The 14,454-nt window shown below is 35.9% G+C and overlaps 1 protein-coding gene across 10 annotated transcripts in view; it reads right to left on the bottom strand.

Annotated features, from left to right (window-relative positions):
• LOC114647909 (ryanodine receptor 1-like) overlaps positions 1–14,454 on the bottom strand; it is a 387,179-nt gene that overhangs the window by 131,269 nt on the left and 241,456 nt on the right. For 7 of the 10 annotated variants that reach the window (XM_051932424.1, XM_051932426.1, XM_051932430.1 and 4 more), the window contains 5 exons: positions 12,521–12,841; positions 8,597–8,837; positions 8,403–8,490; positions 8,225–8,317; positions 4,013–4,027 (listed from right to left, as the gene is read on the bottom strand). In XM_051932424.1, the coding sequence (XP_051788384.1) occupies positions 4,013–4,027; positions 8,225–8,317; positions 8,403–8,490; positions 8,597–8,837; positions 12,521–12,841 (758 nt within the window). The remainder of the gene's footprint in view (positions 1–4,012; positions 4,028–8,224; positions 8,318–8,402; positions 8,491–8,596; positions 8,838–12,520; positions 12,842–14,454) is intronic. The other 3 variants (XM_051932435.1, XM_051932459.1, XM_051932453.1) reach the window with 1 other exon arrangement.

The raw sequence follows: 14,454 nt of genomic DNA, 5'->3' as shown, positions 1-14,454 counted from the left end.
GTTTAGCTTTGGGTTATTAAAAAATGGGATACACAACATCCAACTCACATGCTGATGTGTGATGCCACTGAAAGGAATGAACTAGGATGTTAAATAACTAAAGGCAAAAAACAAAAACAAAAAATCATAAAAAAAAAAAACCTTATCTGCAGAAAAGTTGGCCCACTAGAGTTTCAACTTTTTTAACATGCCCTGATGTCCAGAAACTGTAGGTAAAATTCGACTTATGGAGGTGGCATAGACTTTGCTGAGCTGGAGTGATTACTTCCTTTTAAATTGAAGAAATGCTTGGCAAAACTTCAAGCACATTCTCAAATAAGCAGTGCTTTAGATTTCTTGTACTGCGCTGCATCCAGTTGGTAAAGACTGTATATATGCTAACAAATTAAGATCCAATTACCTACCCATCTTGAGCAGATCGTTTCAACAAAACAGTCATTTGCTTGCTAGACCAAAAAAGCATAACTTATTACAACAGTTCAAAGGCCTGATAAAGCATGCCCCTCTTTAGATCTGCAGTAGCTGTGTTGTTTTATCAAAGATGTTCTAGACAAGTTATAGTACACGACACAGAACTGAAGAGCCCCACATAGCAGATAGTCACTGATTTTGGGAGGGTTGAGAAAAGCAGCCCACATTTGAGCATCCAGCATGGCACACAAATTCCTAGCAAGGATTAGAGGCGAGGGTTAAGAAGATAAATAGAAAAGTTTTTGGGATAAAGATCACCCTGTAGTCGGGCTTAAGATAGTCCATTCCCTGAAAAAAAACACTCAATTAAAATAAGTTTCTAAAAGATCTCTGCTCTGCATCACACAAGAGGCTGATCGCACTGGACACCGTTAATAATTTTTTCTCACATGTCAGATGCCAATTTGAGATTCTCAGTGGGAACATGGAGGTGTTCAATGCCATGAGCCTAAGAGAGACAGATAAAGTATGTTCATCAACCTCCTTCCTGACTTTCTCAGCCACATTTTTTCTGAAGTGTCAAAGAGGTGTAACTGTAAAAAATAAATGATTGATATGTCATTAAAAGGCATAATTGCCTTTGTATGTTTCATTTTACCACTTTGAGTTCCTTGAAACAATGCGTTTTTCTAAGAGCTAGTGATTGCTCCAAAATGTAATCGAGTTTAAGGCATTAATGTTTCAGTTTTATAGCCTTCGTCAGGTGTGCTGAAACATTCTATATTTTACCTTTTTTCCTGTTCAATATGAAAATAACTTTTAATGTTTTAATTTTCCTTTGCAGATGCATGCCAACACTGCTCTACACTAATTCTAATTTTATTGGCTAATTAAACTTGACTGGCCTATCATGATGTTGGGATGTGTGGCTTATTGTTTCATTGTTTGTCTTTGATGATTTTATTTTTATTTAAATCTTTTCCTCGAACCTTTGTTAATGTCATTCTATTCTGGCATCATGCTGGCTGCAATGGATGCCTTCCGGGAACATAACATGCCTCAACTGGGTGATGATGTACCAGATGTCAATTTACCTCAGAATGAAGGGCTCTGTAATTATTTCTGACATGAAATGATTCTATTGTATCAATTTATCTTTACTTTATAAAGCATTTTTCACAGTAAATATTAACAAAGGACATTTCACTATATAACTAAACATGAATACAATTTATAACAAATGATGAAAATGGAATAAAATAATTAAAATATGTATTCAATAACAATGAAATGAACAGTAGAAAGAGTTGACAAAATATTCAGACATGAGGTAAAATGAGTAAGTAAGTAGAAAAATAATATTAATGTTCGAACAATACTACATTTCTGAAATGAACACTGTGCTTAATGGATTCTTTATCAGATAAGAGCATGTAAATAATCTGACAGCCTAAGAAATTTAATTGCATTAGTCTTGAACAGAGAAAATATAGTGGGAATCAAAATGCGTTATTAAAATTCTCAGGGGTGTTTGAATGTGGCATTATTTTGCTCTCTCCCGTTAGTGTTTTATATTTATAAATTTATTTAATAATAATAAAAATAATGAATTACCTTTATATAGCAATTTTCTAATCTACTGAATCTGCTCAGCCTGTTCTTCAGAAAAAGCACTACCTAAGTACAGACTGAAGGTAGTTAATAAAGCTGTTGGTGAAAAATGATTCCAGCTACAGCGAAAAGCCTTCTCGAGTACATTTGCAGAAAATATGAGAACTTGCTTAAAAAGAAAATTTGTTGCAGTAATCTGGAAGGATATATTTGTAGGTGATAGAGATACCATGGTAAACAAAATGCTAAGATATTAGAGTAACAAGATAACTGACTTTGATTATTTAAAAAACACATGCTATTTAAAACTTTTTATGCATACAGTATGCCAGGAAAAAACTTAAAAAATTAGGTCTGTCCAAATCACTTACATAATTACACCTTTTATAATTTAAATTTTCAACTAGCAATACTTTCCATTGCATTTTTACTGAGACTCAGAGGCGATTGTATTGTACTGTTCCTTCTTCGTTTCTATTAATTTTGTAGGCTCTTCTAGTGATACTTTCTCAGTGACTAATCAATCATATAAGAGTTATCTACTGTGGAAATAGTTTTAGTATTGCGTACAAACAATGTAAATTCACTTTTGTGACATATTCATGAATTTAAAATATCAAAAATATCAGTTTAGTTATCCTACTTAAACAACCGAAAGGCTGTTTGTATAATCATTAACTGGGGTAATCCATATTTTAATTAGGACATCTTATCACCCAACACATGTAAAGACATGTAAATGTTACTGATTTGTTTATATTCTCTCAGAAGACATGATTCACAGAAATAATTCACAGGCTGATGAATGCATCATTTGGTCTGCAATGGTACCGCATACATTTTATTATGCTTTTACTCATGTGTGTATTTAAAAGTACTGAAAATAATGAAAAAAACAGAACATTCAGGATGTTGCAGAAGTGGCACTGCTGAGAGAAAACACATAAAAGCATGAGGAGAACATGCAGACTCCACAGATATGGTGCTTCAACTGGTATTTAACCGTAGGGACGTGGAGCTGTGATGCAACGCGACTAACCACTGTACCATCACTATAAATATGTATTAAGATATAATGAATGATAATATTCTGTCAAAACACTTCTTATTTTCAATAATGAGTACAGTGATATCACATTTTCTTATTGCATTACTCCTTTGTTTTACCATAAAAATTCAATGGTCAGACTTTTTAAACTCTGTCAGTCTCCTTAATACATATGCAGACCAATTCCTGTATTGTTTTTAAATAAATTTTACTTGTAACTCTGAACGTACAAGGATTAAATCACTTTGACAGCTGGCAACTTTTTGATGGGGTTTCTTACATATAGTATATAGCGCATAATAATTTATCTGCCATTGACATAATGTTCTTCACAACAGAGATTATTTAATGATTTCAAATAAAATAAACCATATCTTCAAAAACAAAAATATGCTATGAATTGGAAAAAAGGCTTTAGAAAAAATAAATTTCTATTCAGTTTCTGTAAGCTTGTACTACTAAATGTGGTATCTCTCTGATTGTGCCTCTGTCTGAGGATGTCAGTTCTAAAAGATACTGTACACATCAGGTAAATTGTTAAGAGCTGCAGAGCCTGGAAATCCAGTTCAAGTGTAGGATCCAAGCCAGGTTTTAACAGGTGTGGCGAAACATGCAGTTCTGGTAACATCACTTAATTTAAGCTCTAACATTAAAATCTGGACTAGATCTGCATTTCACCAAATTAGACTTAAGTGTCCAAAGAAGATATAATAAAATGATACAGATGTATGGATTAAACATATGGAGACTTTATCATTAGCTGTTATTCTTAGAATAAGGAATAAGTAAGACTTGTGTTTGCCTACTGGCTTAGTGTGAATGAGGCATCAAATCAATCAGTATGTGGCTAAATCAGGGAGGTTGATGAAGAGACGCAAATAAGAGGCGCCATGCCAGCCGCACAACTGAGTGCAGTATTCAGTCAGATCTGGTGCATCTAACCTGTCCGTCCCCAGCCTAGATACATGGCATCACCCCATAACATCAAGAGACAAAGAAAAGAGACACATGAGTTATACAGATATCACAATTGTTATAATGAAAATTCCTGGAGGCAGCTTTTAATTGATCACACTTCACCTAGAAATTACCATTCCCCATTTTTAAAATCCTTTGTAAATGAAGTTTTGTAACAGTAAGTTGCAAGTTCTAGAAAACACTCGGCCATTCAGCAATCAAAATGAAAATTACTGACAACCAATGGTCCTTACAAGCCAGTGGCATATTTTCATCACTTTGTGAACCTGCATCTGAGCCTGAATGCACAAAATATCTGTCTACTATGAGAAGGACACTAATTGATGATATTAAGTCCCCAATACTGCTAAAAGTACCAAAACTAACAAATTCGGCAACATTACAAAAAATATTGTATGCATTGTATTTTGTTCCGTTTGCCAATTTCCTTAACATGGTTTTCAATTACTGGGCCTTGGAGATTCAGAGCCAGTACCAGCATATAATTCTTATCAATTGCAGGGTACATATTTGAATCATTTAAAAATATACTACAAAGAAATCATATAAAAAGCTACTTGGACTCCTCCAATCAGAAGAATAAATTCTGATCAAAACCTTTCTTTTCAAAACTTTAAAATATATTTGAAATATGTTTTCTTTTGTTGCAAATGATTTCCATTTTAACAACTATTATGTACTGAATGCATATTCAGAATATTTTTATTCCATAAAGCAAAATCTATATATACATAAGATGCAAAATTGACTCACTCATCACCAAAAACACTATTTCCCCATTTAGTTAAAAAGCTAAAATTTGGCAGAATTGTACATCTAGGCCTGTAGACATCTGCTAAGAAAGTATATGTTAATAAATTGATATTTAGGGGTAGAAAACAGAAAACAAAACTAATTACCCAAAAATCTCAAAAATGTTTTGACTGATTTTATTGACATTGGCTGATGTTATAGATAAAAGAAAATTAACCGACACTTGCTATTAATTTGTTGATATTTGCTGATAATAATAGCGAGAGGGCTATTCTTGGGCACGGTGACCTTTTCTTGCTGAGTGCAGTACAGTAATTACACACAAAGAAATGGGGCTGGCACTTCATGCAAATGCAGGCCAAAACTGAAGTTCCACAAAGCTCAAAGAAGACATGCTTACCAAGTTGTGTACTTGGGTGCACACAGTACTTCCTAATCTGTTGGCTTCTTCTTATTCCTCACAATGCAGAATGAAATAAATGCAAAATTGGATGGTGGGGGAATATGCCTGTCCCCCTTAGAATTATTGATATACATATATTTTGAACAACAGGATGGGTGACGGGGACCCTTGCTGGTGTAATACATGCAATATTGTGGAGATCTAGGGTGTCTCCTTGAAGGTCTGACTGTAATGTGTCACTACTCTCTGGTTCGTAAAGCAGAAACAACTTAGGGGCCCAATTCTAGCTCGGGGTACAACAAAGGCCAGGAACAGCGGCATACCTTGTTAAATTTTAATGTTTACGCAGCTCAGTAAAGGGATTCCACAAGGACTCAACACAGAGAAGTTAAATTTTATTTATATTCAAAATTCCCATTTACTAAATACCTGTTTAAAATTTAAAGGAATACAGTTTCCTATAAAATTGTGTTTTGCAGTGACCATCAACAAAAGTCAAGGTTATTCACTTGCCTGTTGACTACTAATTAGAATAATCCCATGTTATCAGTGCTTCAGAATTTTAATGCACCAATGGACAAAAGACTTTTCAATCATACTATAGCATGAGATTCCTTATTTTAGATGGTACTGTTAGGTCTCTTGGTACTGTGAGGTCTCTTATGAGAGCTGAATGCCATTTTAAGGCAAGATATGACAGCATCTTAATTGTAAAAAATTATGCAAAAATATAATGAATTATGATCTTGCAAGCATTAGCCAAATACATATTAATAAGTGGGGCCTATTTATGATCAGAGGAAAGCAAACACAATTTTTTATTTTGATTTTCAAAAACCCGCTGAGTATGTAGACTGGTGCAAAATTAAGTCACACACAAAAAGCAACATTTTCAAAATTGGAGGATGTTGCTGGTTCCACTGATCTTTCTAATACATATCATTTAATAATTTGTAACTAACAAGATGGTAATATTTGTAGATGGTACTAAACTAGGTATAATGTCATAAACCCTATAGTCCTTATAATCATTATGAATGGTGTCATGCAGGCATGCCTGGGGATCATCTTCCTGGCACTGCTAAGGTAAGCAGTACTACTTCAAGAAGACAGGGGGCACTGTCACTAACTATATCATCTCCTCTACCTGCAGTACTGAGAAACAGTCTTAGGAAGACACCTAACCCTGCCCACCATGCTCACAGCTAGCTCAGCCTTTTCCAGCCAAACACCATAAAGCCAGACAAGCCTCGGAAGGTGGCATCTCATTATGACCCAGCAATCACAAAAGGCCAGAGCTCCAGTGTGGCAAGAAACTTTTACTCCTACTTGGAGAATCCTTTGTTTTTGGACTGCTATAGCTAATGTTTACATTGTGCCTTTGTGCACCCTTTGGTTTTCAAACACAATATTAAACGGCATTGTCCAGTTAGGACTCCAATTCCCTTTCTCAGCAATCTGTCTACCCAGTTACACTGGATATGGACCGAATTCAGACTACAGCACATATGTAACAGATTAAAAATTCAGTGCATAATAATTTAATGTAAAGCATTGCATTTAGGAAATAAAATGTTAGATGCGCATACACAATGTGGTGGTCTGAAACTTGAAGAAGGCTTATGAAATGGCCAAAGTGGAGTCAAAGTGGAATTGTCACTGCCTACATTCAGACTATGTACAAAATTGATTACAAAGTTTAATGTGGTGTTATATTACATTGAACAAATGTGTCAAGTATAAATCAAGGGAAGTTATTCTTAATATATAGTATGTTTAAGTATATATCACAAGAGGTTATTCTTAAGATACTCAATGTGATCTGTAAAACTGTGTGCAGTTCTGATCTCCCTTTAACAAAAAAAGATGTAACTGCACTATGGAGGGTGCACAAGGTATGAGCTTGGAGGACAGATTAAAAGAGCTGAATCATCTCAGTTTAAGCAGATATTAAATGGAGCACAGGGCACAGAGGGAATTTAGATAAAGGTACATTTCTCAAAAATGTTAAATTGTTTGTTTTCATACAGAGAACCATAAATATGTAGAATAAATTCCCAAGTGGTGTTGTGGATATTATTATTCTAGTAACCTTCGTATCTTGACTTAATGGTATTTTGCAAACCTTTAATGAAAGACTAAATGGTTATTTTGGGCTCAATGGCCTGATCTTATCAAAACTGATCTCACATTATAATAGACCAAACTTTGTGGGCATGCATCTGTCTCTTCTTCACCTTAAAGAAAATATTTAGGGACAATTTCAAAACAGATAGAAGTGAGTCTGTGGCCATGCATGAAGTGCTTATGCTGAGATGCTACGGGAGAAATGTAAAGTGAAAAAAAAAATAAACATAGCATATACAATAGCTATGATTTTTATTCTGAAAGTAAAATAAAAATAAAAAAAACTGAACAATACCATTAATCATTGATATTTTGTGCATACAGGTTCTGCAGTTAAATGATGTCAGGGGTTTAATGCTCCTAGTTAACTCTTATATAAATATACCTGGAAACTGTGAGAATATTTCTTCTCATCCCCCCTCCAAGAACACAACTCAAAGTTACTACAGGCACTAACAGCTGTGACCCTTTACTGAATCATATACAAGAAATGACATTTCAGTAAATTTTAACTGGAGTTAGCAAAAAAGCAGTTAATGAAAAATACTGTATTATAATAAAATGTTACCTTTCACCACCTAATCCTAAAAAGGTTAGCTTCCTCACCTTTTACACTTTCAAAAATCATTTTTTGTCACTCCCACTGTCCAAAATGTAATGAATGTTCTAGATTGCATAACAGTGCCTTCTTCACCAGTTATAAAAGCTATGGTCATAAAAACTGCTGGTATACTTAGACAGTATAACTAATATTATGTTTAACCTAAAACCAATCATCTTTCAAAACCAAGCTGAATAAGACCAAAAGTACTGAATCATGAAACACTGCCCTCCTAACCTTTCTTTTCTTATCACAGAAAGGAATATTGAGCAAAGAATCCAAGCTACCTCACCTTGCTCATTTTGCTTTTACTGTCAGCCGTAAGAAATGACATGTTGTTAATCTCATTCATAACCACAAAGTTCTGTTCCTCACGTTTGAAATTCTGTAAAAAATAGAAGCTGGTTACTAATTAACACATCGATGGTGCTGCTATGTAGTAACTTTAAAGATGATGACTTCATACTAACATGAGATTTTGACCAGAAAATGAAGACCTCTCCAACCATCCTAAATAGATCTTCAGCATCAGGGTCAGGGTAGGTTAACCATTTTGCTCTGTGAATTTAAAAAAACAACACACAAAAAATGACGTTGACTGAAAATCATACATTTAGATCTCTGATCACAATGCATTTTGATCCATAGCTAAACTCTGTATTACCTGTTATTGTCAACATAGCGGATTAGCAGTGGGTAGAGAGCATATAAATCCCTGCAGAGCACAGAGAACTCATCACGAATCATCATCTCAGCCTCTGCTGACTCAGATTTGGACTCTAGCCTTAACTGGTCTTCCTCTGCCACCACCTTCCCAGAACGTTTCTTAAGTTTCTCCATGGTAGGAATGAAATGAGACTTCAGCATCTCAGGTTTGGCACGACTCACAATAGGCTGGGCAAAGACTGAGAAAGAAGAGAGCAAAATTGTTATCTACTCCAGAATGTGAGCACATGGCTTTAAAATATATATGGAACAAAATGTAAACAGAGACACATCTGTGCCAATACTTTTGCTTGGCTGCCAGACATCAAGATAAGGCTACAATAGACTAAGACACTGCTCTTTACCTTACCAAGAAAAGACATTGGCAGCCTAAGAAGGTGATATTTTACAATGGTGCAGAGGAAGACATAAGCAATGATCACAGTAAAAACACTGTCATTAAGATTGAAGAAGCTAAAACTTTTGTCAATGTTTGAGTCTGTGCTTTCCAACTTAAGAATAGGAGATATAGGAAAACAAAACAAAACAAAAAAAAAATATAAATAGGTTCCCAATAGAATCTATCAATGAGGACTCATACGTATAGTTGCAAATAGCTGAGACCAAAGCTTGCAGCCTCATTTAGCAGCTTTTCACTATGCATTTGCTCTTAGTCCCTTCCACAACACACCACCACACAGTAATTGAGAAACAACCAACAGACTTTTAGCCTCACTGCACACCACAGACACGTGACTGGACTTCAGTTTTCCACAAACTCTACATGACATTTTGATCAATTTGCAGTGTGCTTTCAAGGCAAGTTTGATTCTACCATAGTGCTCTGGGTAGTATTACCATAGGTGGTTTTTAGCAGTTTTCTAGAAGCCTTTACAAATCATCTTCAGGATAAACTACCTGTTCACTACTAGTCAACTGGACTTCTAGTTCCAATGCATACATTTTTTCAGTACTCCATATCTGACACAAGTGACACTATTAAAGAATTACATATTAATACTAAATACAACTGACAATCTATGTTCTAATTTACCAAATATTTACATACTGTAAAAGGCGCTATATAGCGCCCGACCCGGCACAGACTCAGGCAGAGGCACGTACTTAAATAAATACTTTTTTATTTCTCTTCAGCCATGGGGCACGCCTTCCCCGTGTCCCACAGGCCCAACACAGTCCCAAATACACTCCCAATTAGCACAACAAACCACACTTCTTCTCTCCCACCACTCCACCACAAGCTTCGTCCTCCTTCCTCCCAACTCTTATATCCCACCCGGAAGCGGTCCAGGTGCTTGGCCACCTGGTCCTAATTGCCCTTCCGGGTGGGGCTGAAGGTATGACCAGCCAGGCTGCTGACTCCACGCAGCTCCCCCTGGCGGCCATCCAAGCCCCCAACCAGGCTGTGGAGGACTCCATTTCCCATGGAGCCATGCGCCGGGTTGGGGAATCATTGGCTGCCAGGGAGGCTGCCACCAAGCGTCCCGGGGGAGGTATTGAACAGTCCATGGCTGCTCCCCCGGAACAGATGTAGCAGAGGCGTCCCTGCCGGGCATGGGACCCAGCTGTCCTTTACAATACTATGAGTCGGAATACTAATATATAAAACTAGCCATGTGCGCCCAACTACGTTGCGTGTGTTAAAGTTGTCTGTGAAGGGCTCCCTATTTAAACGTGGCTGCCAGTCGTGAACTGGGCCCTTCGTCGCATAGCATTATGATTTTTTATAAGGGAAACAAAATTACAAAACAAAACCCTTGGACATTGATTCGATAGGAACGGCCTACTCGGAATCACTGTCCGAATAGTAATTATGTGGTGGTGGAGGAGCATTTCTGCTTTTCTCCGTTCACAGTCCGTCTCGTTTTCATGACGCTGTCGTTTCCTCTGATGATCTGTTCTCAACCTTTCTCCAATCTCGCAGGTTGCTGTGTGGCAATCCAAAGAGTAAGGAAGAACCAATGCTTCTTTCTTGAACTCCAAACGCCGACTGATGGAAAATCACAGAAGTGTGTCCGACTTATATACTCTGACTGCCGACTCCAAGAAGTGGGTGAACATTCGATTTGGACGAAGTGCTGCCAACGACGGTCGATAGAAACACAAAAAACCACAGTCTCGACAACGAAGCAGGTGTCGATGCCAGATCTAAACACAAAGCACGGTGTCGACGCCAGATCTAAACACAAAGAGTGGTGTCGATGCCAGATCTAAACACAAAGGGTGGTATCGACAGTGTTTGTAAACAAAAGTAACAACCAAGGTGTTGTGTATTCAGCCAGTACAAACAGCACGTAGTCTCCTTTAGTTCAATCCTCTTTAATCACCACAATCCAACCTCATCCAACGATCCTCCCCCTCACTTTCTCTCCTCCTCCATCACTACTGCCCTCTACTGAACACAGCAGGAACACCACATGAATTCGCGGACAAACAAAGATCAAGATCCAAATGAAGATTATATATAAAGATGTTAATAGCTTATGAACATATTTAGTTTACTGTTTGTCTACAGTACATTCTGTACTAGTGTTGCTATTGGCTATTACTGCTTAAAATAAGTAAATTTTAATTTATCACTCATATATGACAGCAAAACCCCATTTTCAGTGGCCCTTTCCTCAGTGCCCTAATGGTTAATACCCTTAGCGTATCCTTAAATAATAATTTTAAATGTTAATTGGTTGTTAGTGAAAGTTTTGTAATTGCATTAGCACTGCTGAAACTTGCTATTCTGTTCACTTGGATTGCAAGGTATTAGTTATTGTTGGATCGGTACTAAAATTTTGACTTTGGTATCGATACCAGCTTCTGGATGTTGGTACTGGTGCCAAAATGATTCCAAAGCAAAACAAATACTTCACTGTCTCCCAGCTGTTTCATTCCCCAGGCCTGGAAATACATGTGTGCATCCCTGCTACATAGCAATCCAGAAATTATTAATAGGAGCCGGTTGAGGTTTTGCATGGTCGCTTTTTGGTAGTCTCCAGAACATTAATATAAAGGGTTGTCCTACTTGGAGCTCAGATTATACTAATAAATGACAATCGTAAGGTGATTGAAAATTACCATTTACTTCCAGTAGCAGAATTTAATAATAGTACCATAGTATTTTTTTGGTACTTTTTTAGTACCAGTATCCTGCTCAATCCTAATACTGTACTGGCATTCCTAAAGTTCAGTTCTGAGTTCAAAAATGGTCAAAATTAAATAGTTTTCTTAAGAAACATGTCACTGTGTTGTTTTTTGAAGATCAATCTTTCATAAACTGCCTTTGACATCTACCTATTCATCTATTCTCGTACCACAATTACACTATAGTAAGGAACTACATAAAATAAAGGTTTACATATTGGTAAAAGATTACAATTAAATAGATTAGGATTCCATATTTAAGACAATGCTCTGTCTCTAGAGGGGGATTTATCTACCCAATATGCTGACTATAGTTGAACTGTGTTATGTGTGTTGCCTACAGGAGAACATATCAAAAAATACAAGAATCAGAAGATTAGAAATGTGATTTCTTGTAGAGTGTAGAAGGATACAAGGTTGTATAAGCAATAGTCTTAACTGATGATTCAAACAAGTACCAAACAAGAGTAACTGAGAAAAAAATTATAATTAAAAGTAAGTGAAATTTCTTAAAACATAGACTGAGCTAAACCAAGAGCAACATACCATATTCAACAATACAGATCAAGATCAAGAAGTGAAAGAAATAAGTTTATGTTATTAGTCTCAGCCAAACTCAAAAACTTAGAAACGATAAACAAATTGATTGCAAACATTCAATTTTTAAAAAACAAGGTATGCATCGCCTTCTTGACCTTTGTATGCTTCTTTACCTTTGCCTACTTACCAGCTAAACGCTTCATCCAGCTTGCTTCATCGATACCAAGGTTATTTACTACAATCTTCATGATATTGCCAAGCAGCAGGTTGAGGTGTTCCGAAGTGACATCAGTGCAGCAACTATCCTCCATTTCAGGGCAGTTCTCTGGGCCTCGCTCCCACCATCGTGGAAGATAGTTGCACAACATTGGCAGAGTAATTTCAATAACATGAGGCATTTCAGTGTAACGAGCCCCAGACTCTGCCAGGTCAGCTATTTCTTTCATTAGAATGCTGAGCTCTGGAATATCGGAGCACATCTCCTCCACATTATTTGGCAATCCGAGGACTGTAAAAATAATTAGGAAAGATCACCAAATGATAGTACATATATTATTTAAAATCTAAGGGACAAAAATAACCCAGCTGAAATGATTTGATGTCTGAACTGCTCTTCCAAAACAATCAAATTAATAAGATTTTATTTTTTTAAATGATCTAACAGAAATACATAATGACTTGTCAACAAAAATGATCATGCCAGTAGACTTTACTGATAACATATATAGTTTTAGACGAGTAGGTGCTGAATTCAAACTGCTTACTAATACTTTTAGAAATACAGAAATGTGAATGATAATTTCAATAAAAATAAAGATAATACTCTATAGGAGATACTTTAACCTTTTCAGGTGATAGGCCTTAAGCTTGAAAGTCTTGTGAGGCCAACAAGGAGGGCAGTGTATTCTAGGAAAGCTGAATGGCAAAAAAAGATTCATATCATTTTCCTTAGTTAGAAGGTGCAGCTTTTGATTTCCATGGCAAAATAACCATGAGCTTAGCAATAATGCTTTAGTAACATTTTCTGTGTGCTTTGAGAAACAGCAACAATGTTACTGCACCCTGTTTAAGAGAATGAAAAAAGTATATTAGGTGTTTTGTGTGTCGAGAAGTGAAGAGAACAGTGGCTACCTTTTTATTAGACATTTTTCAAAAAGAGATTTCTCAGTTCAATTACCAAGGTGCAATAATGGACACTCAGCTGAAACAGACACTTTCATGGAGCTTTGTATCTGCACTGTTAAAAATCCAAGCTCTAATTTTCCTTTTAATTTCCAAAAAAGAAAATTACCTTTATCCAGATGAACTGAATCAATATTCATTCATTTTACAGTTGATGAACTGAGATTGCAGTTCTTTAGTTAGTTATTCACATTCATGTAACAAGCAGGTATAAAATATTTAAAATGTGACTTACCCAAAGGGTTATAATATGGTTGTTTTTTGGGTTAATTATATTAGACAATGAGAAGAGCATGGCAATCCTGCTCCTTGTCATAGCCATATGTAAATTCAGCATAAGTTAAAATGTACTGCTGCCACATCAGAGAGAACAAATGAAAACAATACTAGGCAGAATAGAATACTATAAACTTTTTGTATATTCCCCTGAACCAATAATATACAAAAAAATGTACATCATTCAAGTTTTGGCTTGCAACCAACACAATGCAGATAGATAGATAGATAGATAGATAGATAGATAGATAGATAGATAGATAGATAGATAGATAGATAGATAGATAGATAGATAGATAGATAGATAGATAGATAGATAGATAGATAGATAGATAGATAGATAGATAGATAGATAGATAGATAGATAGATAGATAGATAGATAGATAGATAGATAGATAGATACTTTATTAATCCTCAAGGGGAAAATCACAATTCTAAGTTACGACTTTATTGCAAAGTCAAAGAAAATGGTAAAAACACTTAACTGTTGAAATTCAATGCATGTGTTGATAAAGCTTGGGCATTAGCTTTTACTAATGAACAGTGAATAACTGCATGAAGAATGAGATGTAGGCCGACAAAATTATGCTGCAAAAGATGATCTCCTGTTATTAATGGACTTTGTTTGAAAACTAATTACTCAGCATTGATCATGGTCAAGG

Source organism: Erpetoichthys calabaricus, chromosome 1 (assembly GCF_900747795.2).
Source record: "Erpetoichthys calabaricus chromosome 1, fErpCal1.3, whole genome shotgun sequence".
Classification (NCBI taxonomy): Eukaryota; Metazoa; Chordata; class Cladistia; order Polypteriformes; family Polypteridae; genus Erpetoichthys; species Erpetoichthys calabaricus.
Note: the sequence above shows the minus strand (reverse complement) of the source record. Positions and strands in the feature narration are given on the sequence as shown.